Here is a 24,514-nt window from a genome sequence, read left to right on the forward strand (position 1 = left end):
GTTTTGGGGGAAGGGCTTTCCAGGTGGAGGGACCAACAAGTGCAAAGACTCTAAGGTAGGTTGTGGTCATGCGTGCTTGAGGAAGAGCCAGACCATCCTTATAGTTGGATGGAGTGAGTGAGGTGGAGGGCTTAGCATAAGGTCACTCCAGATGCCTTGTGGGAAGAGTATGGTGAGAAAAGGGTAGAAACAGGTGGACCAGCCAGGAGGCCATTGCTATAATCCTGGTGAGAGGTGGGGTGGCTTGTGGCTTGGTGCAGTCTGATGGTTGTAGAGAGAGGGAGAAGTGATTCATTTTAGGAATTAACATCTTTTCATTTTGAAAAACTTCAAATATACCCAGAAGTAGCAAGAACAGTAGAATGACAGCCCCCACCCCTACATGCAGAGTAAACATCCGTCAATATCTGGTCCTTCCTCTTTCATCCGTATCCTCCCCGACTCCCCGCCACCCCTCGCTGAGTTCTTTTAAAACAAAACCTCAGGTTTCACATCATTTCACAGGGTCCTTTAACATTATAAATATACAGTGTGACTGATGGATTAGCTTCAGGGGCTGAGAGAAAAAAGAAAAGACGAGTTATGGATGAATGACGGGTGAATTTACTGAGCTGGAGAATTTCAGGGGAGGGCACTTTGAGGAAATAGGAGAGAATCAGAGATCATTCTAGACATACCAAGTCTTAGGTAGGCATCTTATAATGCGGACCTTCAGAAATAAGTTTGAATAAAAAAAAAAAGAAGTTTGGACATAGTAAGTCTTATAAAGCTATATTTGCTGACTGGTGGAACCTTCAGGAATTTTGGATTTGTTTCGCACATATGAGAGCTCAGAACAGTCCAGTGGTTATGTAACACAAGCCACAAATGTGAGCCACGTAGAGAATTTAAGATTTTCTTGTAACCACATCAAAAAAAGGGCACAAAGAAGCAAGCAAAAATTAATTTTAGCACTTCATTTTATTTAACCCTGTAAGCCCCAAGTATGATCACTTCAACATATAGTCAAAATTCAGATTATTGAGAGGTGCCTGCCTGGCTCAGTCAGTAGAGCATGTGACTCACTCTTGATCTTGGGGTCATGAGTTCAAGCCTCACTCTGCAGGTAGAGCTTACTTTATGAAAAATTAAAAATATTAAAAAAAACATAAAAGTATTGAGATATTTTACAGTCCTCAAAATTTGGTGTGTGCTCTACATTTCCACACATCTCAGTTAAGACCAGCCACACTTCCAGGGCTGGGTTGCTTACTCGTGTCCAGTGGCGACCTAGCCTTTGGTTAGCACAGACGTGGAATGCTCAGATCACTGACTGGTCTTCAAAGGCATAGCTTCAAAAAAATGAGAACAAAAATGGACCTTGAAGTCTGGGGTTAGAATCATCAAAGTGTGACATTCTAGCACCTCAGCAAAAGTTGGAATCCCTGAGAACCTGGTCCGAGAAGGTGGGTGTCCTGTCCCAAGACGCTCAGGGAATTGGGCTCCCCGGAAGTTGCATCTGTCATGGTGGCCGGGGGGCGGCTACCTGAGACTCAGATTCCCACCCCCATCCCCCAACCCCCCCGGCCACCACCACCACCACCACAGGGATGTGTCTTCAGTGGAGGTGCTCATGAACTACCACCAGGGCCTGAAGACGGAGCTGGAGGCCCGGGTGCCCGAGCTGACGGCCTGCCAGGAGCTCGGGCGCTCTCTGCTGCTCAACAAGAGTGCCATGGCTGATGAGGTGGGCGGGGGCGCTGGGGGGTCCCCCCTGCCCTCTGTGCCCATCACAGTGGGGGCCCCCCCCTTGACACCTTTCCTACCCATGCGCCACTCGCAGATCCAGGCACAGCTGGACAAGCTGGGAACCAGGAAGGAAGAGGTGTCAGACAAGTGGGACCGCCATTGGGAATGGCTGCAGCAGAGTGAGTGGGGACCCGGACACACGGGGCTCAAGGGCACAGGGACACGCTCCATCCAGCGTGTTTGGAAAGGCCCAGAGGGTGACACAGCCTCGTGGGTGCCCCACCACAAACATGAAGGCCTGGGAGAGTGGACAGGAGGAACGCCTTACCATTAAATACCTAGAGGCAGACACCTAGGGGAGAAGCCAGTGCCCTCAGAAATCCTCCCAGCCCGCCCTCAGTCCTGCAGAACCCAGAATGGCCAGGGCTGGGACACAGAAAGCCAGAGGGTGTGGAGGGCGAGAGAAGATAGCCAGCGCCCTGTGAAGGGCCCCCATCACTCTTACCCCTGATGTCTCCCCTCAGTGCTGGAAGTGCACCAATTTGCCCAGGAGGCCGTGGTGGCCGATGCCTGGCTGACAGCCCAAGAGCCAATCCTGCAGAGCCGGGAGCTGGGCAGCAGCGTGGATGAGGTGGAACAGCTTATCCGGAGACACGAGGCCTTCCGCAAAGCGGCTGCCGCCTGGGAAGAAAGGTTCAGCTCCCTGCGGCGCCTGACCACGGTCAGCACCCCAGATCCTGCCCCAGCCACCCCCACACCCATCCGTCTATGTGTGACTCGGCACTGGTTTGAGGCTGAGACAGATTCTTACTGGGCTCTCGGTCCAGTGGGGGAAGGGGGAACACCGTTGTCACCAGACAGTGACAGACCAGGGCTGGGATGGGGGAAACACAGGGGGCTGTGGGAGCCCAGAAGCATTTGTCTTGGTGTGGGGAGCTCTGATCTGAGACTTGAAGAATGAGAGGAGGTCCTGGGTTGGGGGGACATTCAGGAAGGAGGTGATGGAGTCAGAAAGGCTCTAGGCTTAGGCGATTTTTTTTTTTTAAGATTTTATTTATTTGACACAGACACAGCAAAAGAGGGAACACAAGCAGGGGGAGGGGAGTGGGAGAGAGAGAAGCAGGCTTCCTGTATTTGACAGATCACAAGTAGGCAGAGAGAGAGAGAGAGAGAGAGAGGAGGAAGCAGGCTCTCCGATGAGGAAAGAACCCAATGGGGGTTTGATTGCAGGACCCTGAGATCATGACCTGAGAAGAAGGCAGAGGCTTTAACCCACTGAGCCACCCAGGCACCCCGGATTTAGAAAATTCTTAAAAGAACACTATATGCCAAGGAAAATAGGAATTTAAGTTCCCAGCAAGGAAAAAGCATGAGTTCAGGCCTGCACAATCTTACTTTTTCAGTAATAGAAACTACTAAACTGTGCAGGAAGGCAGACAACCCACGGGGGTCTTCCCAGACCCTCCCCCCCAAAACACACACACGCCCCTCTACCTGACCCTGGCCCTCCGTTCCCAGATAGAGAAACTCAAGGCGGAGCAGAGCAAGCAGCCCCCTACCCCCCTGCTGGGGCGCAAGTTCTTTGGAGACCCCACGGAACTGGCGGCCAAAGCAGCGCCCCTCCTGCGGCCAGGGGGCTACGAGAGGGGCTTGGAGCCCCTGGCTCGCCGGGCCTCAGACACACTGTCGGCGGAGGTGCGGACCCGCGTGGGGTATGTGCGCCAGGAGCTCAAGCCTGAGCGCCTCCAGCCGCGCATCGACCGGCTGCCGGAGATCCCGGGGAGGGTGGAGCCCCCGGCCCCACCGTCGGTACCAGAGGATGTGGCGGAGACCCCGGGGACCCTTCCGGTGGCGGAGCAGGTCCGGCTGCGGCCAGAGCGCCAGGAGTCAGCTGATCGCGCTGAGGAGCTGCCCAGGAGGCGGCGACCAGAGCGGCAGGACACCGCCGATCAATCCGAGGAGGCTGCGCGGAGGCGACGGCCAGAGCGGCAGGAGTCTGCGGAGCATGAGGCGGCACACAGCCTCACCCTGGGCCGCTATGAACAGATGGAGCGGCGGCGTGAGCGGCGAGAGAGGCGGTTGGAGAGGCAGGAGTCCAGCGAGCAGGAGATGCCAACCAGAGGAGAGCTGGCCAAGGGGTGAGGCCCCCGTGTGCCCCGGGGAGTGAGGGAAAGGGGATGCAGAGTACCTGGAGCCACGCAGGCCCAATGGACAGGGCTTGCAAGGCTCAGAACTGCTTCAGATACTGTCACCTTATGCGTTTTGCAGAGGGGTACGCTGGGGCTGAAAGGGGTTAGGAGATGTGCCCCTTGTCTCACAGCTAGGTGGCCTGGGCAGGAATTTTGTCCTCTCTGCACCTCAGTTTCTCTACTGGGCTAGTGGTGGGACCATCTTCTCCCTGAGCAGAGATAAGACCCTTTATCGCAGTCTTTCTCAACAGGGAGCTGCTGTCATCTCCATTTTGTGGAGGCTCAGAAAGGCCAAATCACTCAGTTTGGGTGAAGCAGGACTGGAACCCAGGCCTTTCAGACTTCAGTGTTAACCAGTGTGAGGAGCGGATTGAGCCAACCGGCTGTGTCCCCAGAAAGAGGCATTTGGTTAGATATGTTTTGGAGACAATCACTTCTTGACTCCTTTTTAATTTTGTATATCATGAGCAGTTGCCAGACATGGCCCAATTATCTATGGTGTACATCTCAGAAAGGCAGCTTGCCCAAGCGACCAGGGGCCTTGCATCTCAGGCGCCTCCAGCCAACCAGGCTGGTCCCTGGGAGAGGGCATCCCAGTTCCATTGGGTCTTTTGGCCTCCCCCTTCCAGGAAGGCCACCCTAGCTGACATTGTGGAGCAGCTGCAGGAGAAAGAAGCAGGCCCAGGTCTCCCTGTTGGGGTAAGTTGCCTCAGGATGGTGGGCGGGGGTATGGGGAACCCTCTCCACCCACCAGTAGGCATCAGGACCCAGAAGCACCAATGCCTAGACCTGCTTTCCCCAAATCTGAGCCCTGCAGAGATTCTCAGGGGATGATGGGGAGATCCCCCAGATGCCTCCCACAATCTGAAAATTTCTCCTTTAGAAAGAGAAGGCCAGCAGCCTAAGGAGACTCCTACCCCCGTCTACACACAGACAGATTGCACACTCTTCCCACATCTGTTCTGGGGTCTCAGATATCGTCACAGACAGCTACACACACACACACACACACACACACACACACACACACAAGTCCCAGATTCCTCCTACAGACAACTGGGACACCAGCCTCCCTGCATCCCCCCACTTCGGTAGATCTAGTGCTTTCCTCCCCAACCTTGAGAGCGATTCCAAATCTAGGAGTCATGACAGTCTCACTCCCAACACCGGTGGGGCCCCTAAAAGTTAAGCCTCTAGCCCTGAGGTCCTCCCATACTCGCCTCCAAGACAGATGGGACCCCCAGACCCATGAATCCCCCTGAGAGATGGCCCCAACAGCCCCCCTATGGACAGCACCCCTCTTCCCCCTCCCTTCACACAGCCGTCGCTGCCTCAGCCTCGCGAGCTTCCCCCAGGCCGCCTGCCCAACGGGCTTGAGCCGCCCGAGCGGACACCTCGGCCGGACCGGCCGCGGGCGCGCGACCGGCCCAAGCCGCGACGGCGGCCGCGGCCCAGAGAGGGTGGTGAGGGCGGGGGAAGCCGGCGCTCGCGCTCCGCCCCGGCCCAGGGCGGCTCCGCCCCCGCGCCTCCTCCACCGCCCACTCACACAGTGCAGCACGAGGGCTTCCTGCTGCGCAAGCGCGAGCTCGACGCTAACCGCAAGTCGTCCAACCGGTGAGCGTGTGGGCGGGGTTTTGGAAGGCGGGTCCCAAGCTCAGAGTATCCAATAAGTGACTAGATGGGGCCTTGAGGAGGCGGGTGGAACTAAACTTCAGGGAATCCAACGGGTGGTGGGAGTAGGAGGGGCCTCAAGGGGGCGGGGTTAACATCAAGCGCTCAAATCTATAAACTGGAGGCGCGGGGCCTAAACTTAGTGTCCAGTGGGCGAGGGGGTGGAGCTTAGATGGGAGCTGGATCGGAAGGAAACGTTCCGAGTGCAAATAAGCTGCAATCCAAACTCATAGCAATAAATTCAGGAGTTAACTAGAAATTAGAGAAAGTTGGATTATGGGGTCCATTCTACATAGTTCCAATGGCTTGTGAGGTGGAGCCTGGAGAGGTCATCCAACCAATGAATGGGGTGGGGCCACCCTCGAAATTTCAAATTGTTGGAGTGGGCGGAAGAGGTCTGAAAAGGGGCAGAGCCCGAGGTCTGAGGTCTGGGGCACATGTAGATATCCAAAGAGAGCCCAGCTCATGTTTGTCCAAGCCTTTTAATTGGGAGGCAGAATCTGGGGAGAGGTGAAGCCAAAATGGGAAGCGCTGACCAACGAGCAGATGGAGACCTAGATATATGTGAAATGGAAGGAACAGGTTGAAATTTTGCCATGAGGCAGTCTTTCTTCCTTGCGGCAAGGCCAAGGTGGTAATAGAGGCACCTTCGGTGTATTTCACTCTCGAGAGACTCCCTCCTCCACTGAGGTCTTGGCTCAACAGGGAGACAGGAATTCCTCATTCCAGACACTGGACCAATAGATCTCCTTTCAGGGGATTCCATGGTGGCAGGGAGGAGTGGCAAGGAACATGCCCAAGCAAAGGCTTATGGAGAAGATAGCTAAAGTCTTGTCTTTGGGAAATTTCAGCATGGGGTAGGGGGGCGGATATGGAAGGGCTACCCCAGCAGGCTTGGAACTGGGAGTCTTAGATTCTCCCCTCAGCTCAGGAACAGACATAGGAATAGATCCCAGACATGGGGCCCGACTAAGACAAAGGCCCAGAGCAAGGAAGGGTCAGGCCTTTTCAGCCATGAAGTGTGTTAATGAAGAGTTCCCAGGCAGAGTGCTGTGACTCTGCCTTGAGCCCCATATCGTCGCCCCAGGTCGTGGGTGAGCCTGTACTGCGTGCTCAGCAAGGGGGAGCTGGGCTTCTACAAGGACGCCAAGGGCCCGGCGTCTGGGGGCACACACGGCGGGGAGCCACTGCTCAGCCTGAACAAGGCCACCAGTGAGGTGGCTAGTGACTACAAGAAAAAGAAGCACGTCTTCAAGCTCCAGTGAGCCCCCCAATGGGCAGGAGGGAGGGATCCGAGGCCCAACTTCCCCCTCCCAGCAATACCCTGCTCCCCTGGAGGCTAGCTGGTGGACGGGTGGGCTGGGCCCTTGCCCCAGATTCTCCAAGTCCTGTTGTCCCCTCCTACAGGACCCAGGATGGCAGCGAGTTTTTGCTCCAGGCTAAAGATGAGGTGAGATCTGGTCCTTTCTCTCCCCTATCCGGACCTCAAGAACTACCTGGTTAACTGGTTTCTGGCCCAGAGCAGTGCAGCTGTGAGCCAGAAACACAAACCAGAGTCACCAGGCTGTGACGGGAAAGCCCACTGGGAGTGAGAACCCAGAGGAAGTTCCTAACCTATATAGGGAGGGGGAACAAGGAATGGGAAGGCTGCCTGGAGGCCCCAGAACAAAGTTCAACCTCCTTGCCTCAGCCTCTGAGAGGACACCAGACAGATAAGAGGTGGGAGTTAGCTAAAAAGGGATGATATAAGCAGAACTGCCAAGGGCCGAGAACCAGAGGTGCGGAAATGCAAAGCATTAACTGTGCTGGTGAAGGGTTCAAAGAAGAAGGTTCCCGGGAGCTGGATCTCACAGAACATTGTGGGTCATTTGGAGGAGGTTGGAGTTTGTCCTAAGGGCACTGGGGAGTCATGGCAGAATTTTGAGCAAGATTGGGGAGGGGGTGGTGGAGTTTACAGTGATGTATAAGATCTCCCTGGTAATATGCAGGGTAGACTAGGGGAAGGGAGCCAGGACAGGGACCCACGTGGGGACGGCACAAGGCTGGACCCCAGCTGGCCTGTGGGAGGGGAGGAGTTGGCTGAGGATGAACCTTGGGACTGGGGCTAAGGAGTGAGGTCAGGGGAGGAGGAGCAGGCATGGCGGTGGTTTAAAGAGACGTTGAAAATAATAATGCTTGTTATTCATCCTTACAAGAAGCTCTGGAGTAGGCCTATATTCTCTCCATGCCTTCTTATTTTTAAAATGGGAATAAAAATAGTTTTCCATTCTAGGGTTCTTGTGAGAAGTAAGTAAGCTGATACATACAGAGCCACTTCTGTGGCCTGGTGAATGTCAGTGCTCTGGAAATGTCTGATGATGTTACTGGTTTTTTGTTGTTTATCTCTATAGTGGGAATATAATTCTATGGCCTAAGATTAAGTGAATCAATCCACAGGAGCACTTAGAACAGAGTCTGGCACGTATTAAGGGCTATTGTAACTGTTTGCATTATTATGATTAACTGATGTAAGATTGGAAAACTGATGTTCAGAAGGCGGTCCCATTCCAGGCCCATCTGTTACTCAGTCTCCCTTCTTCCAAGTCCGGACTCTGTGCCCTATTTCTCTATCCAGGAGGAGATGAACGGCTGGCTGGAGGCTGTGGCCGCTTCCGTGGGAGAACACGCTGAGATCGCCCGCTGGGGACAGACACTACCCACCACGTCCTCCACAGACGAGGGCAACCCTAAGCGAGAGGCAGGGGAGCGCAGGGCCAGCGGACGCAGGAAGTGACTTCCCAGCCCCTGGGCAGGACACAATCCCCGCCCCTTCTCTCCGCACTGTGGGCACAAAGACACTTTCTCTTACGCAGGGGCGGGAGCCCCTAGTTCCACCGACACTGCGGACAGACGCGCCAAGATGGGCACTGGAAAGGAGGGGACTTCTGCACTCCAGGAAGTGGTGGGGGGATTGCTGCCCCTATAGCCATATCTCGGCCCCTTCCTGCTCGCCACCCCACCCCAGGTGCTGGGGCTCCATTATTTTTATGCAATAACTGAGTTGGGGGGGGCGGGTAAAGGGGCCAGTTGAGCCAAGTCCCCTGCGCGGATCTCCGGATCCTGCCCCAAGAAGCTGGGGTGGTAGGGGCGATAATTCCTGCCCCCACCCTTCGCCCTAGGGATGGGCACGGGGCCGCTGGTGAGGTCCCCTGGACCATCCAGGGTGCTAGGGGGTGGGGAGGGGACGCCTCCTCCCCGCCTTTACCTCACTTCCAATGCTGCCTTGATCTCTGTCTGGGTAGGGGGAGTGCAGGGGCTTGGCCCCTGCACTCCGCCATCTCAGAGCCATGCGGTTAATTCCTGACTTAGTTTATTTTTGCAAAACGTCAACCTTCTCCTCCCCCGCCCCGCATCCGCGAAGGCTTTTAATGGGAGGGGCGTCAAAGCTCAAAACCGTCTTCCTCTCGCCTCCCCCCTCCAGCTGTAAAGGCCACTTTGTGAGGGGAGGGGCGAGGGGAAACCCTCCCCCCGCCCCACCCCCCGCATGCTTCTGGCAGGAGCACCTCCCTAGGGAGTGGGGGAACCGGGTTGTGGGCAGCCCCCATGGCCTCCTGGAGGAGCCGCTGGGGCCCGGGGGTGTGGGGCGGTGTGGCAGGCGCACACTGTATGTACCTATAATAAATCCTTTGGCTTTGACGGTCTAGGCGGGTTTGTTCGCGTTTCATGGGCGGTGCCTGGGAGGTTGTGTGGGGCGGAGTGGAGGGGGCGGCGCAGGGAAAGACTGCAGAGAACACTTAGATATCCTCTCCGTGTGTACTCATTTAGGGATCTAAACACAAGTCCCCGACGAAACACCTAGATTCAGTTCTTAAAATGGGAACCAGAAGGATAGCGGAATGTAGCTAAACTTCCCCAAAGGGGCCTTGCGGTACGCCCCGTCCAGCACAGGAAAGGCGAGTCCCTTTAAGGAGGCGGAGAATTTAACAGGGACGGGTGAGCTCTTTGTCCAATCGCCGGCGGCTCCGGAGTTTCCAGGCCAATGAGCAGGCGATGTGGGCGGGGCCCGAGTACAGACCCGGAAGCGGGTGCTGGCCGGCCGGCTCGCCCGGGGGCCATGGCAGCCACGGCTCCTGCAGCCGAGGGGGTCCCTGGTCGGGGGACTCCCGGGGAGGTGATTCATCTGAACGTGGGAGGCAAGAGGTGAGTGTAGGAGATTCCTGAGACCCCTCACCCCGGGGGCGGAGAGCGGAATGGGAGTACCCACCTCTCCTGGGGGAAATACTTGTCCATCAGGGATTGCTCCGCCTCTTTCTGAAGGCGCGAGTGCCTGGACTGACGCCTTGGGGTAACGAGCCGCATTCCTTACCCTTCCTCCAACCCCTCCCGTCTGCTTACTTTCCCTCGCTTAGATTCAGTACCTCTCGTCAGACTCTCACCTGGATCCCAGACTCCTTCTTCTCCAGGTGATCGGGAGAGTGAGTTTGGGGCGGGCCGTGGGTGGTCGGGAAGAAACAGTATGGGGAACCCTAATTCCCCCACTCACCCTCCCCACCGACCCCCCCACACACACACACCGTGGCCTGTGACACCTGCTCTGTGTCCCCTCCCTGCAGTCTTCTGAGCGGACGCATCTCAACACTGAAAGATGAGACCGGAGCCGTGAGTAGGGCATAGACCTGAAACGGGGCAGCGTGGGTAGGAGGAGGAACAGGACACCCGCTCAGTCGCGCTCTTTGCCCCATCCATTCTCTGCCTCCCTTCCCGCAGATCTTCATCGACAGAGACCCCACCGTCTTCGCCCCCATCCTCAACTTCCTGCGCACCAAAGAGTTGGACCCCAGGTTTGCATGGGGGCAAAGGGACCCCACCGTCTTCACCTTCTTCCCCTCAGAATGTTCACTTAAGCGCTTCCATCCTATTTAAATCGCGTCCTTAGAATTTACCCCAAACACACACACACACACACACACACACACACACACACCCATTTTCATTGCCCATATATATATCATTACGGCTTAGAATCTTGATCCAGTCAAAATTTGCTACCTCTTGGGATTCTCTGGGCAGTTTTGAAAACTTCCCGCTCAGAATTCACTACCCATTCCCACTCCCCAGACTCTGACTCTTAGTCAATTCTGCTACCCAGGGGTGTCCACGGTTCCAGCCTCCTCCACGAAGCCCAGTTCTATGGGCTCACTCCTCTGGGTAAGTGGGGACCCCATTAGATCCTCATTGCACAGAAAACAAGCCCCAGCTCTCCTGATGCTCCCTCTCCCCACTCTCCTGAAGGAAGTTTGGGTTAGAGCTGAGAGCACTGGAATTGGTCCTGGGTCTCAGGGGGAGTGCTGGAGAATGAGCTAGGGGAGAAGGATAGGATCTGCTTTAGTACTCTCCAAGTCCCAGCTTTTGAGTTATTCTGCCTCAGTTCGCCGCCTGCAAGTGCGGGAGGAGTTGGACCGGTCTTCTTGTGGAAACGTCCTCTTCAACGGTTACCTGCCTCCACCAGGTGGGCACAACTAAAGGATGGAGGGAAGGGTGGGTGAACTAAAGACTACATTTCCCATAAGATCCCAGCCCTTGGGAGCCTGTGCTGGGAGCCCTGACACACTATGGGAATTGTAGTCCTATATCACAGGCCAGACTGATGGAAAGAAGTAGGAAACAGCCTTTCCAGTGAGGCAGTGGAGTCCAGCTAGCCCCACGGAGGCTCAGAAGTATGCCTTAAATCTGAAGGGGGTTTCAGTCCAGGTTTGATTTCCCTGCGGGGAAGCTTAGGAAGGACTGGGGTCCTTTGCATGGAAGGGAGAAAAGGGGAGTTATTGGCTATAATCACCATGGGACCTTGGATCGGTTGCCCCACTGGGCATAGAAAATATGCCCCAGTGGTTATCAGGAACTGCAGTCCACTAGGCTTTGCTGATGAGTAGAAGGAACAAAATGGGGAAGTTTGATTTATGACTATTTCCCTAACCTCAGTCAATACCGACCTTCATGAAGTTTGCCAAATGCGAAGATCTCTTCTTTTGTTTTTTTAATTCAGTTTTACTGTGTTGTTTTTAAAAAGTCATTGTTTAAAGTTTATTTATTGATTTAAGTAATCTTTACGCCCCACATGGGGCTCAGACTCGCAAACCTGAGATCAAGAGTCCCATGCCCTCCCAGCTGAGCCAACCACAGTGCCTGGCCCAAGAGTCATTTTACATAGGAGTTTTATATCACTGCCTTTATACCATGAATAAGTAAACGTGAAAATGAAACCCCCCAAATACCAGTGTTGTGATGCTGTTGCCTGCCAAGAAGATAGGCTTCCATTTCTTTTTTTTTTTTTTTTTAAGATTTTATTTATTTGACAGAAGGAGCAAATGAGAGAGACAGAGAGCAAGCACAAGCAGGGGGAGGGGCAGACTGCTTAACTGGCGGAGCCACCCAGGCGCCCTATGCTTCCATTTGTTAAAACAGATCAGCAATGGGGTGCCTGGGTGGCTCAGTGGGTTAAAGCCTCTGCCTTCGGCTCAGGTCATGATCCCAGGGTCCTGGGATCGAGCCTGCATCGGGCTCTCTGCTCAGCAGGGAGCTTGCTTCCCGCTCTCTCTCTCTGCCTGCCTCTCTGCCTACTTGTGATCTCTGTCTGTCAAATAAATAAATAAAACCTTTAAAAAACAAACAAACAAAAAAAACAGATTAGCAAACTGAAAAGGCAGCCTGTGAGGGCAGGAACCCAAAAGGGAGTAACTTTCTGTGTGATTCAGTGTCATTGAATGCAGTGTCCCCACACCACCTAAAATCTTTTCCCCGGGAGACTCTGCCCTACCTGGGGGTAAGTGAGTATCTGGCATATTTTAAGTGCTCACGACGTGGCCATTAGTATGATTGTTAGCATTATTGTCACTCTGCTCTTGTCCCTGCCATAGTGTTCCCAGTGAAGCGGCGTAACCGGCACAGCCTAGTGGGGCCCCAGCAGTCAGGGGGACGCCCAGCCCCCGTTCGACGCAGCAACACCATGCCCCCCCAACCTGGGCAATGCGGGGCTGCTGGGGCGCATGCTGGATGAGAGAGCCCCGCCCTCCCCTTCGGGTACGTTGCTGTCCCCTGGGACACTGGGGCAGCTAGTGGGACCCCTGCGCCCCTGACCCTGTCCTGATCCCCGTTCTTCCCACCCCCTCAAGGGCTTCCGGAGGAGCCGGGGATGGTGCGCCTGGTGTGTGGGCATCACAACTGGATCGCTGTGGCTTACACCCAGTTCCTTGTCTGCTACAGGTGCTCAGGGAGGGTGGTGGCCCAAGGCTCCAGCCCTGTGGATTGTGGGGGAGGGGTCACGGTGACCGTTGATGATATCCCCCCATCCCCCAGGCTCAAGGAAGCCTCTGGCTGGCAGCTGGTGTTTTCCAGTCCACGCCTGGACTGGCCCATTGAGCGACTGGCGCTCACGGCCCGGGTGCTTGGTGGGGCTTTGGGTGAGCATGACAAGATGGTGGCAGCGGCCACAGGCAGCGAGATCCTGCTGTGGGCCCTCCAGGCCGAAGGTGGTGGCTCTGAGATAGGTAGGATACCAGGACTTTTCCAGAACCTCCTGCCCTTTAGAATTATACTTCAGCCTCTGGTCCCTTAGAATTCTCTACCCCACTGGAACCCTGTGGCCCGTTCAAACAACCCACCACATATGGTTCGCACACCCCTAAAGATTCTTAGCATTAATAAGATGTTCCTACCCTTTAGAATTCCGTATCCTGTTAGAATGCCTCGGCTTGTAGAAAAATCCTCTCACATACGATCCTCCCCTCTGTCAGAATTCCCTGCCCTGTTAGATCTCCATGCCAATAGAATCCCAGGGCCTGTTAGAATCGGTATTCCCATTAGAAATCTCTATTTGGAAAAAAGAAAAAATCTCTATTTGCCTTGTTGAAAATCTCCACCGTGTTAGAATTCCACGCCCCATCAAGAATCTGGCTTGTATAATCCTCTGTAATTCCTGCTGGAATCCTCTATCCTGTAAAGATTCCACCACCCAGCTGAAGCCTCCGGGCCTTGGAATTTTTCCTGACACCTCCCTTCTCCCTCATGAAGCGGGGTCCCTGCTAAGTGCTCCTTGCCCTCTGCAGGCGTCTTCCATCTGGGGGTGCCCGTGGAGGCCTTATTCTTCGTTGGGAACCAGCTCATTGCCACAAGCCACACGGGGCGCATCGGGGTGTGGAATGCCGTCACCAAGCACTGGCAGGTCAGGGTGCTGGCTGGCCTGGCTGCCTCCTTCCCAGGTGTCCAGACCATACAGACCCAGGGAGGGGTGCCCTTCTGCTCTGCCCCTCCTGGAGAGAGCCAGAGAACCCAGTGTTGGGCCAGATCCTGGTGGGAGTTCTGGCAGGAGAAAGGCCTAAGGGATGTCAGATCAGGGAGGCCTTCTGGAAGAGGGGCTGCCGAGCTGACAGGAAAGATGATGGATTTGCGAAGGAGGAGAGTGGATTCTCCAGGCACTGAACAGGGGAGCGGGTGAGTGCAGACGCTGTAGGAGGCAGAAACCCAGAGGGAGACATGCAAATGTCTGTCATTCCCTCTGCACCCTCCCAAACCCTGTCTAAATGGAAAGAAAAATACATCTCCAGTGTGGCTTTCTCCTGTCCAGTGTGTTTGGGAGGGACAGACAGAGATAGAGGGAAACAGACAAATAGAAGAGGAAGTAGAGGAAGTCGGAAAGAGGGGACAGAGAGCGGGAAGGGTAGACAGAGGCAGGCAAGAATTCTACCACTGAACCACAATGTGGGAAGGGTAGACAGAGGGAAGAGCGGTGTGGTACGTGAAGGGATGCAGACAGACAGACAGAGGGGACTAGAAAAAGCCAGAAAGGCAGAGTCAAAGAGAGGCCAAGAGATAGAGGCGCTGACTCAGAGATTTCTAGAGATGGAGAGACCCAGATGGAGATAGGCCTGGAGTAGGTAAGGCTGGAGAGAAGCAGGCCTAGAAACCCTGGGAGGGTTCTGGAGTTGGGGGGTGGATGCCCTGAGGGGTGCTGTGCCCGGCCCCCAACCACAGCCAGTCCTGCCTGCGCTCAGGTCCAGGAGGTACAACCCATCACCAGCTATGACGCGGCGGGTTCCTTCCTTCTCCTGGGCTGCGACAACGGCTCCATCTACTACGTGGGTAAGCAGCAGCCAGCCCCCCTCATGCCCCAGAACCTTCCTGGGGAAGCGGAAAAGGAGGGGAAAGTCTGGGTGGCTTGAACAACCCCACCCAACCCTCCCCGCCCACCCCAGATGTGCAGAAGTTTCCCCTGCGCATGAAGGACAACGATCTCCTTGTCAGTGAGCTCTACCGGGACCCAGCAGAGGATGGAGTCACAGCCCTCAGTGTCTACCTCACCCCCAAAACCAGTAAGCTCTGATGGGCCCCCTGCTCTGCGATCAACCCCTGCCCCCCCCCCGCTGGCTCCCCACCATTTATGTAGCTTGACCCAGTGAGATTTGCCTGGGGGCAGGGGTGGGTGGGGGCGGGGAAGGAGATTCAACTCTCCTTTAGTCATTCATCAAACACTCACTGGGCACCACTTGTATGAAAGCACTCTTTCAGGGGCTGCACCATGGCAGACCCCTCCAACTGGGGGGCAGAACTGGCCACTAGTAGTTCACGTTTGGGTATTTTTTTCACCTCTGCATTTAGGGCATGAGCCTATGGGCTCATAAAACAAAGAAGGTGCACGTTTTCTAGTTCTTGTACTCGGGCAGTTTTCTGTTGTGGTTTCTTGACTTCAAATCCAGAGCAATAGGTTCCTTTTTGTTTGTTTGTTTTTGAGCCGTGATTCACCTAGCGGAGCGTTCCCCATTGTAAAGTGTCCACTTCAGTGATTTTTAGGAAATTCACACTGTTGTGTGCACATCGCTACCATGTCATTCCTGAACAGGATTTTTATCACTTGAAAAATGAACCCTGAACTCGTTAGCCGTCATACGGCTGTTCTCCCTCTTGACAGCCCCTGGAGACCTAATTTACTTTCTGCTTCTGTGGATTGGCTGATTCTGGACATTTCATGTACACGGGACACGGGACCATAACAATCTGGCTTTTTTCACCTAGTATAATGGCATAAATTTTTTTTTTCTTTCTTTCTTTCTTTTTTTCCATGGGGAGTGCTTTCTGGATCTTGAGTCCTGGCCTGTTCCCAGATTGTGAAGGTTTTCCCCTCTACTTTCTCCTAGAGGCTTTGCAGTTTTAGCTTTTTTTTTTTTTTTAAGGTTTTATTTATTTATTCGACAGAGATCACAAGTAGGGGGAGAGGCAGGCAGAGAGAGAGGGGGAAGCAGGCTCCCTGCTGAGCAGAGAGCCCAATGCGGGGCTCGATCCCAGGACCCTGAGATCATGACCTGAGCTGAGGGCAGAGGCTTAACGCACTGAGCCACCCAGGCGTCCCCAGTTTTAACTTTTTATACACAGGTTTCCACTGCCTTTCCCATTACCTTTTATGTATGGTGTGAGGTAAGGCTCACAGTTCATTTTTTTTCCCCAGCAGCAGTAAATGAGTAACACACCTAACTTCCCACCTGGCATCACCTTTCCTCCACAGAGGGCCCCTTGCTGATTTCATGTATTTATTCCTTTCTTCCCCAACCCCCACCGCGCCGCGTGCCACCATACTGTCATTTCTCTCTCTATTTGTTTGTGTCCTTACAAGATGGGTATTGTCAGTAGGCTTTGAAATCGCAGAAATGGGCCCGGGTGTATACGTCACTTGTCCCCTTCCTTTTGCCCACCCTGCCTTAGGCTTAATGTCCATCTGTGTGACTGTGCACGATCCTAATCCAAGGTTTTGAGCCACCACACAAAATACAGAAACCATGTTTTACCTACCCACATTCCTTAAGATGGTCCATTAAGTCTCCAACCATTGCAAAATAATCATTCCCCTCTGGAAGGTGGTGAGGGTGGGCAGTCCCTCAGACACCCGGTTGCATTTTCTTGTCTTGCTGTCCGTCTGCTTATATGTCTCTGTTTTTCAGTCTTTTGCTCTGTAACCCCATCTTCCTCTGTGTCTGTCAGTCATTATAGCCCTCTCCGAGATCTAGTTTCTTGGTTCCCTTTGCCTCCCTGTTTCTCTATTTTCCTATATGAGCTCTGTCTCTGTCTCTCTCTTGTTTTCTGTCTCTGCTTCTCTCTCTCTGATTGGTCCCTCTCTTCGTCCTTGGCCCCTCCCCAGGTGACAGTGGGAACTGGATTGAGATCGCCTATGGCACCAGCTCCGGGGGCGTGCGGGTCATCGTCCAGCACCCTGAAACCGTGGGCTCAGGGCCCCAGCTTTTCCAGACCTTCACTGTGCACCGCAGCCCCGTCACCAAGATCATGCTCTCGGAGAAGCACCTCATCTCAGGTGGGCCTCGCTGGGCTGCCCCCACCGCCCGTCTCCCTGCAGGATGGTGGCCCAGAAGGAAGTGTGAAACCAGGGAGTGGCAGAGAGAATTTTAACCTGGAACAGTAATTGCGGAAGTGGGAGAATCCTATAAAGGGACCCATCCAGGCGAGAGCGAGTAATTCACCAAGTCCGCAAACATTGCTGGAGCACCTGTCGTGGGCCAGGCACCGGGCATACAGTGATGGACAAGACAGGCCAAATCCCTACCCCTGGGGAGCTCATATTCTGCTGGGGATGGCAAATGATAAACAAATACATCAGAATAGAAACTACCAACAAGCAGTGATGAAGACCAAGAATAAAAAAGCAGAGCCGTGTGCATGGCTAGAGCACAGTGGGGTCACTGGGGAAGGAGTTTGGAGCTGAAATGAAGGAGTGGGCAGGGCAGCTTGATGGGGACAGCCGTTCCAGCAGAGGGAACAGGCATTGCAAAGACTCTTGAGCTGGGAGGGTGATGGATGGATCTGAGGGGGGGAGCAGGGAGCCCCTGTGCCTGGAGTGGCGAGGGCGACAGAGCCATGCAGGACTTTGTCCTTGACCCTGACTGGGAAGGAGTCTCTGGAAGGAATTCTGTGAGCAAAGGAGGGCCATGTGTTCACAGGGTCCCTCTGGCTGCATGTGGGGACAGACCCTGGGGGCAGGACAGGAGCAGGGAGCCAGGGAGGAGGAAGTGACGATGGACAGGACCAGGGTGGGGACAGTGACAGGGTTAGGTGAGATCAAGCTCTGGAATGATTCTGGAGGCAGAGCCAAGAGGATTTTTAACCCTTTGGTGTTCTGGGGCATTCTCTAAAGGGGAGGAATTTCTAGCGGCCGCATCGGGACACCTTCGTGGGGGTCCTCCTGGGGCTCGGGAGTATGGGGTGGTGGGGATGCCGTAGCTGACCTGACCTGCTGCCCACCCCCTTGCTCCTCAGTCTGTGCCGACAACAACCATGTGCGCACGTGGTCCGTGACTCGCTTCCGGGGCATGATTTCCACCCAGCCCGGCTCCACCCCGCTCGCTTCCTTCAAGATCCTGGCACTGGAGTCGGCCGACGGGCATGGCGGCTGCAGCGCCGGCAATGACATTGGTGCCTACCAGCCCCGGCCCCTGGCCCCATGTGCCCTGCCTGACCCCCACTGGCCTCCGTTGGCCCCTTCCCCAGCCTGGTGGACCTCCATTCTCTTCCCGCCACCCCCCACCCCGTTGAATTCTGTTATCCCATTGTGTCCTCTGACTGCCCCCTGACCTGGGCCCCCCCACCCCGCATCCCTGAACTCCACTGACTGTTGCTAACCCCCGGCCCTCTCTGAGCTCACCCAATTCCAGAAACCTGGGAATGGGGACCTAGGGTCCTGGGAGGGTCTCATCCGCGGGGAAGGAGGCAGAACCTGGGAGTCTGGAGTCCCAGGGACCCCTGCTCGCCCTGACTCCCCCGCCCCATCCTGGCACAGGCCCCTATGGCGAGCGGGATGACCAGCAAGTGTTCATCCAGAAGGTGGTGCCAAGCGCCAGCCAGCTCTTTGTGCGTCTTTCATCCACTGGTCAGAGGTGAGGACCATCCCATCAAACAGGGTGCGGGGAGTGGTCAGAGGAGAAGGCAAGATAACAGCTGGGGCATGGAGGCCAAAAGTGGGGTCCTAGCCGAGGGACCCTTGAAGGAGCAAGGGCTAGGAGGGAGCCCGAGGCCTGGCCTGGATTCGGGGGCTGGAGGAAGCAAAGGGGTGACACGTATGGGTGGCTGTGACGCAGGAGAAACCCCAGGTGCCCGTGCTGGACATCAGGCAGGTGGCACAGGGTGATCAGGGCCTGGTGTGGGGGCAGGGGGCACAGGCGCGGGTGTCTGGGGTGCGGGCTGCGGGCCACTGTAGGAACCCCGAGGGGGTGCTCGCCTTATCCTGGGAAGGGGGTCTGTGAGGCTTTTCTTGAGGAGGAAGCCCTGAGGTTCTCAAGGCTAGAAGTGACCAAATAGGACATCCAGTGGGGTGCAGCGTGGTCCGGGGGCTGGAGCAGTGGCCAGGTTGCGGGGGGGGGGGTGCAGGGCAGTCCAGTGGAAGAGTGGAGAGAGATTGCCTGGAACGCATGCTGGGGAGCCGTGGCCACTGCGGGGGCTGAACTGGAGGTTGGCACTGGGGAGCCATGGTCACTGCGGCGGGGGCCGGACTGGAGGTTGGCACTGGGGACCCATGGTCACTGCGGGGGTCGCTGGACTGGAGGTTGGCTAGGAGCCACAAAGCCCCGGGAGGAGGCTGGGACAGGTGCCTGGCCTGAGCAGGCAGCGCTCAACTGGGTCAGACAGGAAGGGAGGAGGGGGCCCTGGGAGAGATGCTGGAGGCGGAGGGGACTGGTTGGGGGGAACAATAGGAGATGAGGGAGGTGCCCAGGATGACTCAGGCCTTCCCTGCAGTGGGACCAAGGGAGAGTGGCCGATGTGGGGGAGAATCCCACCTAAGGCAGCAGCACCTGGAGAGAGAGCACGGGGCGGGGTTGGGGGGGGTTGGATAAGGAGCCTTGGGATGGTGGTTGCAAAGGCAGGAACTGAGGCCATAACGGTGGGGTCTGAGGCCCTGGAAGGGTGTAAGGACAAGACGACTAGCCACGGCCAGGGTGACACCCTCCCCTCTGTCTCAGGGTGTGCTCCGTGCGCTCCGTGGACGGCTCCCCCACCACCGCCTTTACGGTGCTCGAGTGTGAGGGCTCCCGGCGGCTTGGCTCTCGGCCCCGGCGCTACTTGCTCACCGGCCAGGCCAACGGCAGCCTGGCCATGTGGGACCTCACCACCGCCATGGACGGCCTCGGCCAGGCCCCTGGTACTCCCTGCCCCACCTCAGTGCTGGCCCAGAACCCCCCAGTCCCCACTCCACCCCCTCTCCTCAACCCCCTTCATCAGTCTCCCTCCCCAAGCCCTTGGCCTCTGACCCCTTTCCTCTGCCTTTGAACCCTACCTTGCCCCAGGGTGTCCACCCTGCTGCCCTCTTAGCTTCTGACCCCCTGTTCCTGGACCTCTGCCTTTTTTCTCCCATCCTGACCTCAGCCCTTGCACATGACCCTCGTCCCTTGCCCAGTGATCCTTGTCTTGCCCCCCGACCCACTTCTGTGCCCTCCAGCCGGTGGCCTGACGGAGGAAGAGCTGATGCAGCAGCTGGAGCAGTGCGAGCTGGCGCCCCTGTCTGCCTCCAGGAGCTCCCTCCGCAGCCCCTCCCCCCGCACCTCTGTCACCAGGTAGGCCTAACTCCACTTCCCCTTTGTGCAATGAGGGAGGGGGCCCAATAGGGCCCTGGGGTGGGAGGAAGGGAGTTGCTGGTGAGCAGCAACCCCTCACCAGCCCAGGATGACCCACCCTGACCCTCATCACCGCCCCCCACCCCCCCAGTCTTCACTTGGCCTCCAGCAACACCTCCTTGTCTGGCCGGCGTGGGAGCCCGAGCCCCCCACAGGCTGAGGCCCGGCGTCGTGGGGCAGGTAACTTCGTGGAACGCTGCCAAGAACTGGTGCGGGCTGGGCCAGAGCCCCGCCGGCCACCAACACCAGCCCCTCGGCCTGCAACGGGTCTGGGAGCCCCCCTTGCACCCCCCAAGGTGAAGCTCAACGAAACTTCCTTCTGAACACAGCTACCATGGTGCCTTTGGATACCCAGATCCTGGGGGTGGGGGGTTGGGGGGGCCTCTGGTGCCTCCCTGCTTCCTGTCAGAGCCCTGGGTTCAGGGCCAGGGCCTCCTTGGAATGGTCACTGTTACTAAGCCCCCACTGCCCCCCCCTTTTCTGGAGCCAAAGCCACCCTCCCCTAATAAAGTTCTCACTGCCAACACCTTGCCCATTCTTTTTTTTTTTTTTTTTGACACAGAGTTCACAAGTAGGCAGAGCAGCAGGCAGAGAGAGAGGGGAAAGCAGGCTCCCTGCTGATCGGGGCTCCATCCCAGGACCCTGAGATCATGACCCCAGCCAAAGGCAGAGGCTTAACTCACTGAGCCACCCAGGCACCCCAACCTTGCTGACATTCTTAGAAGGTTTGAGGACCCCCAGGGAAAGGGTGGGAGAGATGTGGGGACCAACCAGATGTCTGGTTATAGATTCAAGAACTTCTGGCTGTCTTTCGGTTTAAGCGAAGAAGGGGAACATAGTGGTTTACCCCTGGCTTCAGGCATAGTTGGATCCAGGGATTCAAAAACTCATCCAGAATGTCTTTCCATCTTTTGGCTTTGCTTGCCTCTGGATGCATCATTCTCAGTCAGGTTTTCCCATCTGGGTGCCAAGATGACTCCAGGTACCTCCTTAGCAACTTTTTTCCTCTCCAGCATCAGCAAAAAAAAAAAATCACATGCCTTATTCTTACTGGCTCGAATATAGTCAGATGACCACCCCTGAACCAATCACTATGCCCCGTGTGATGGAGGCCTTCCACTGTTCCAAGGGTCCTGTGCCCTCACAAGCCAGGAGGTGAGATCATTCCTCCCCTCCAACGGGAGGAGGAGTTCCTGAAAGGTGAATCAGGGTACTGTTCCCACAAGCGGGGATGGATGGCTGCAGGTCAACAGAAACACAGATGTTGGCTAGACAATTGCCACATCCTTAACATTTGTACCCTAAACCTAGCCATGGCCAACACCTTGCCCACATCCCTGGCTGCCCAGTCTCATCCCTTTCCTGCCCCAACCAGAGAAGTTATGTGGGACCCATTCCACTCACTCCAGCTTAATATCCTTGAGGTTTTCCCCCAAATAATACCTATTCCTATGGCAACTTCTCAGGAAAGTTTTCTGCCTCTTTTCCTTGGGCCAATGAAGAGGAGAGGGGGCCAGACTCGGGACAAGGGGTTTTAGAATATTGCTAATTTGAGAATCCCAGAGTTTCTGGAATGCCAGAGTTTCTGTAACAGTGGAGAGGGGTCCAGAATGTAAGGGAATCTTCTAGAATGCTAGTGGATGAACAGCATTAGGGTTCTCCCCCTCATTTCAGAGAATGCAGTCTGTAGAGGTTTCTTGGCAAAAGGACCTGGAAGTCAATGATTCTAGAATAGGGGAGTGTTCTAGAATACATATGAATCTACACTTGTAGGACTATTTTGTATGCCAGAGTTTCTGGAATGCTGACAATTCTAGGACACAGCAATCTGGAGTACTAGAAAATCTAGAGCCTAGGGGCATTCTGGAATGTCAGCTTTTCTAGACCACTAAGGGATTTGTTGGCATTCCGAGAAATCCATAATGGCAGGAGGATCTGGACTAGCAGAGAATCTAAAATATGATTGGGAGATGAGTGATTCTAAAATGTGAGTGTTCTGGAATACCTGCAAATCTCAGACTCTGGAAATGTTTTTACATGTCGGGACATTCAGAATCCTGGGGGTGTTTGCATGTTAGGAAGTCAAGAATGTTAGGATGTGCAAGCATCTAGAAGGTGGGATGTTTTATAATGCTCCCAGATCTAGAATATTGAGAGAGTTTTTCCTTGCCAGGGAATCCAGAACACTTGTGTTTCTGGAATGCTGGTGATTCTAGAACTGAGAGAGAGAATAAAAAAATCTGGAACGCTAAGGAGATTTGTCTGTTTGTTAATACTAGGGATAAAACCCTGGGTGTGAGCACATGATGCAAGGAAGCTTCCAGAATACCGTGGCTCTAGAACTCTGAGGGATTCTGAAGGGTTGAAAGCAGATCAGGATCCAAGAGATGACATAGAAACGACCCTGGGAGATACTGGCACTGTCAGGGAGGGATTGGAAGCCTGGGGGAATCCAGAGGCAGGGGGATGGGAAGCCAACACCATCCCCGGAAGTTGTAGTGGTGAGCCAGAGGCTGTTGCCTAGCAACAAGCATTGAAGATGCCCCGGCTCCCAGGCAGAAGGGAGAAATTTCGGCAGCACCCCCAGCAAATGCTCCAGCCATGGGGTAGGAGGTGAGGAGGAGGGCAAGGGGTGGGGAGGTGTTTGTCAGGACACTCTGTCCTGCCGGGCCTTGTTAACCAGATTGCGGGGGCTTCACAAAAACAGGGACACAGCACAAATTCAGTGGGCAGTCAGGCACTCCATCATCATGCTAGGACTGCCCATGGATGCCTGCGAGTGGGGCCCGAGTGTCGCTGTTACTGCTCTAAAGAGCTGCGTGTCCCTGGGTGGCAGGTGGGCTCAGATTCTGGCTGTCAGTGTGGGATGGAGGCGTGGATTGCTGTAGGTGGCAGTAACAGTGTGCGTGTGGCTGTGTGAGTTACCGGGGTGCCTCGCTGTAATGGGGGGGTGAGGGGTGCCCGTCCATCCTGCACACCCTCCACTGGAAGAAGGGGGTGGGATGGGGGGGGGGGGTTGAGGATGAAGCTGGATCGGTTGATATTCTTAGTCTAAGATGGGCCCTATATGGTCAGGCCCCGTGGCCTCCTATCCTGTGGGAGTGGAGCCTGTGACCCACTGGGGGCGGAGCTAAGTTTCCAGAACTGGAAATCTTAAGACTCAAACTGCCTCGAGGGTTGGGGCCTGGGACCCCCCCCCACCCCGAGGCGGGGCAGACATGAAAGGGGTGGGGCTTGGGATGCTAAGTATAGGGCTGCGCCCGGATTTGCTGTGGAAAGGACAGTGACCTGAAACTCAGAGGAGAAGGGGGCAAGTGGGGAACCAGATCTGAAGGTGGTGGGGGTGGGGGGCGGTGACTTTAGGACAAGAAAAGTGGGATGTGTAATTGTGAAGACAAAGAGTGGGGCCTTGAATTTATAATGAAGGGAAGGGGCTGGGCTTGAGACCTACCACGTGGTGGGGGGGGGCTGTAAGCAAGGCTTGGAGTCTGGAACTCCCTAAAGAGAGTCCAGGTGGGGCCTAAGGCCCCCTGTGGCTTGGGGCTCCAGAAGGACGTAGAGGACCCTAGGAGGGGAGAGGACTGGAATTTTCCAAAGGGAGTGTCAGTTGGGAGGTACGCTCTTGGGAATCTTTATAAAGGCTCAGGGCAGCGGTGGAGAAGAAGTGTATGAAGAAAAGCTCTCTGGGAGCCAAGTCTGGGGGTCAGCGGTGGAGCCTGGGTCCTATGAGGGACAGAAGCTACAGCCTTCTGAGGAACAAGCTTTTGCTTGTTGGACCTGGAACCCTTGAACTTTGAGAAAAGGAAATCCTTTGGGAAGGTACAGAGTGGGCCTGGGGCCTGGGGCCTGGGGCCTCAGAGGGTCCAGACTTCGGGCCTACTGTAGGATTAGCACTCCCCGCCCAGCCACTCCCCCCCCCCCCCCCCATGAGAAGTGGACACTTCTGGGGGCTTCCAGCGTTTATCCCAGTCAGGGAGCAAATTCAGATTAAAATCTCCCACAACTGAACGAGGAATGAGGCCTGTGCTTGAGAGTCTAGTTTAGGGGACCCACTGCCTACGCATCCCTCCCAGCCGTTGGGGGGGGGAGCGTCCCAGCATCTCCACTCCTCAGCTTCTCCTTCCGGAGTCAGCACCTGACTCCCGATTTCCCCTCCAGCACTGAGAACTCTGGGCCCCAGCGCCCCCCGCCCGGCACCTGTCCCTCTTAGCCCCTCCCCTGCCGCCTTCCGATTGGACAAGAGGGCAGCGCCCCCTGGCGGCATCGGGCTCCGATTGGCGGGAAGTT

At 55.5% G+C, this 24,514-nt stretch overlaps 2 protein-coding genes across 6 annotated transcripts in view; both read left to right on the top strand.

Moving 5' to 3' along the window:
* The window catches only part of SPTBN4 (spectrin beta, non-erythrocytic 4), a 70,412-nt gene extending 61,144 nt beyond the window's left edge, over positions 1 to 9,268 (top strand). For all 5 annotated transcript variants that reach the window (XM_032842170.1, XM_032842169.1, XM_032842171.1 and 2 more), the window contains 9 exons: positions 1,588 to 1,726; positions 1,823 to 1,907; positions 2,253 to 2,449; positions 3,247 to 3,866; positions 4,547 to 4,616; positions 5,239 to 5,531; positions 6,676 to 6,849; positions 6,996 to 7,038; positions 8,203 to 9,268. In XM_032842170.1, the coding sequence (XP_032698061.1) occupies positions 1,588 to 1,726; positions 1,823 to 1,907; positions 2,253 to 2,449; positions 3,247 to 3,866; positions 4,547 to 4,616; positions 5,239 to 5,531; positions 6,676 to 6,849; positions 6,996 to 7,038; positions 8,203 to 8,361 (1,780 nt within the window). In that variant the 3' untranslated portion in view covers positions 8,362 to 9,268. The remainder of the gene's footprint in view (positions 1 to 1,587; positions 1,727 to 1,822; positions 1,908 to 2,252; positions 2,450 to 3,246; positions 3,867 to 4,546; positions 4,617 to 5,238; positions 5,532 to 6,675; positions 6,850 to 6,995; positions 7,039 to 8,202) is intronic.
* Positions 9,269 to 9,654: 386 nt separating this feature from the next.
* On the top strand, positions 9,655 to 20,753 carry SHKBP1 (SH3KBP1 binding protein 1). The gene is given in 19 exon segments (XM_032842176.1): positions 9,655 to 9,767; positions 9,977 to 10,030; positions 10,181 to 10,226; positions 10,335 to 10,408; positions 10,717 to 10,775; positions 10,996 to 11,076; positions 12,482 to 12,573; positions 12,575 to 12,644; positions 12,737 to 12,827; positions 12,921 to 13,111; positions 13,670 to 13,785; positions 14,615 to 14,702; positions 14,816 to 14,932; positions 16,750 to 16,920; positions 17,880 to 18,035; positions 18,400 to 18,496; positions 19,577 to 19,755; positions 20,053 to 20,167; positions 20,319 to 20,753. Coding segments are annotated over 19 exon segments (2,115 nt in total). The 5' UTR covers positions 9,655 to 9,681; the 3' UTR covers positions 20,551 to 20,753.
* Positions 20,754 to 24,514: the final 3,761 nt, after the last annotated feature.

This window comes from Lontra canadensis, unplaced genomic scaffold, assembly GCF_010015895.1.
Source record: "Lontra canadensis isolate GAN:19392208 unplaced genomic scaffold, GSC_riverotter_1.0 scaffold125, whole genome shotgun sequence".
NCBI lineage: Eukaryota > Metazoa > Chordata > Mammalia > Carnivora > Mustelidae > Lontra > Lontra canadensis.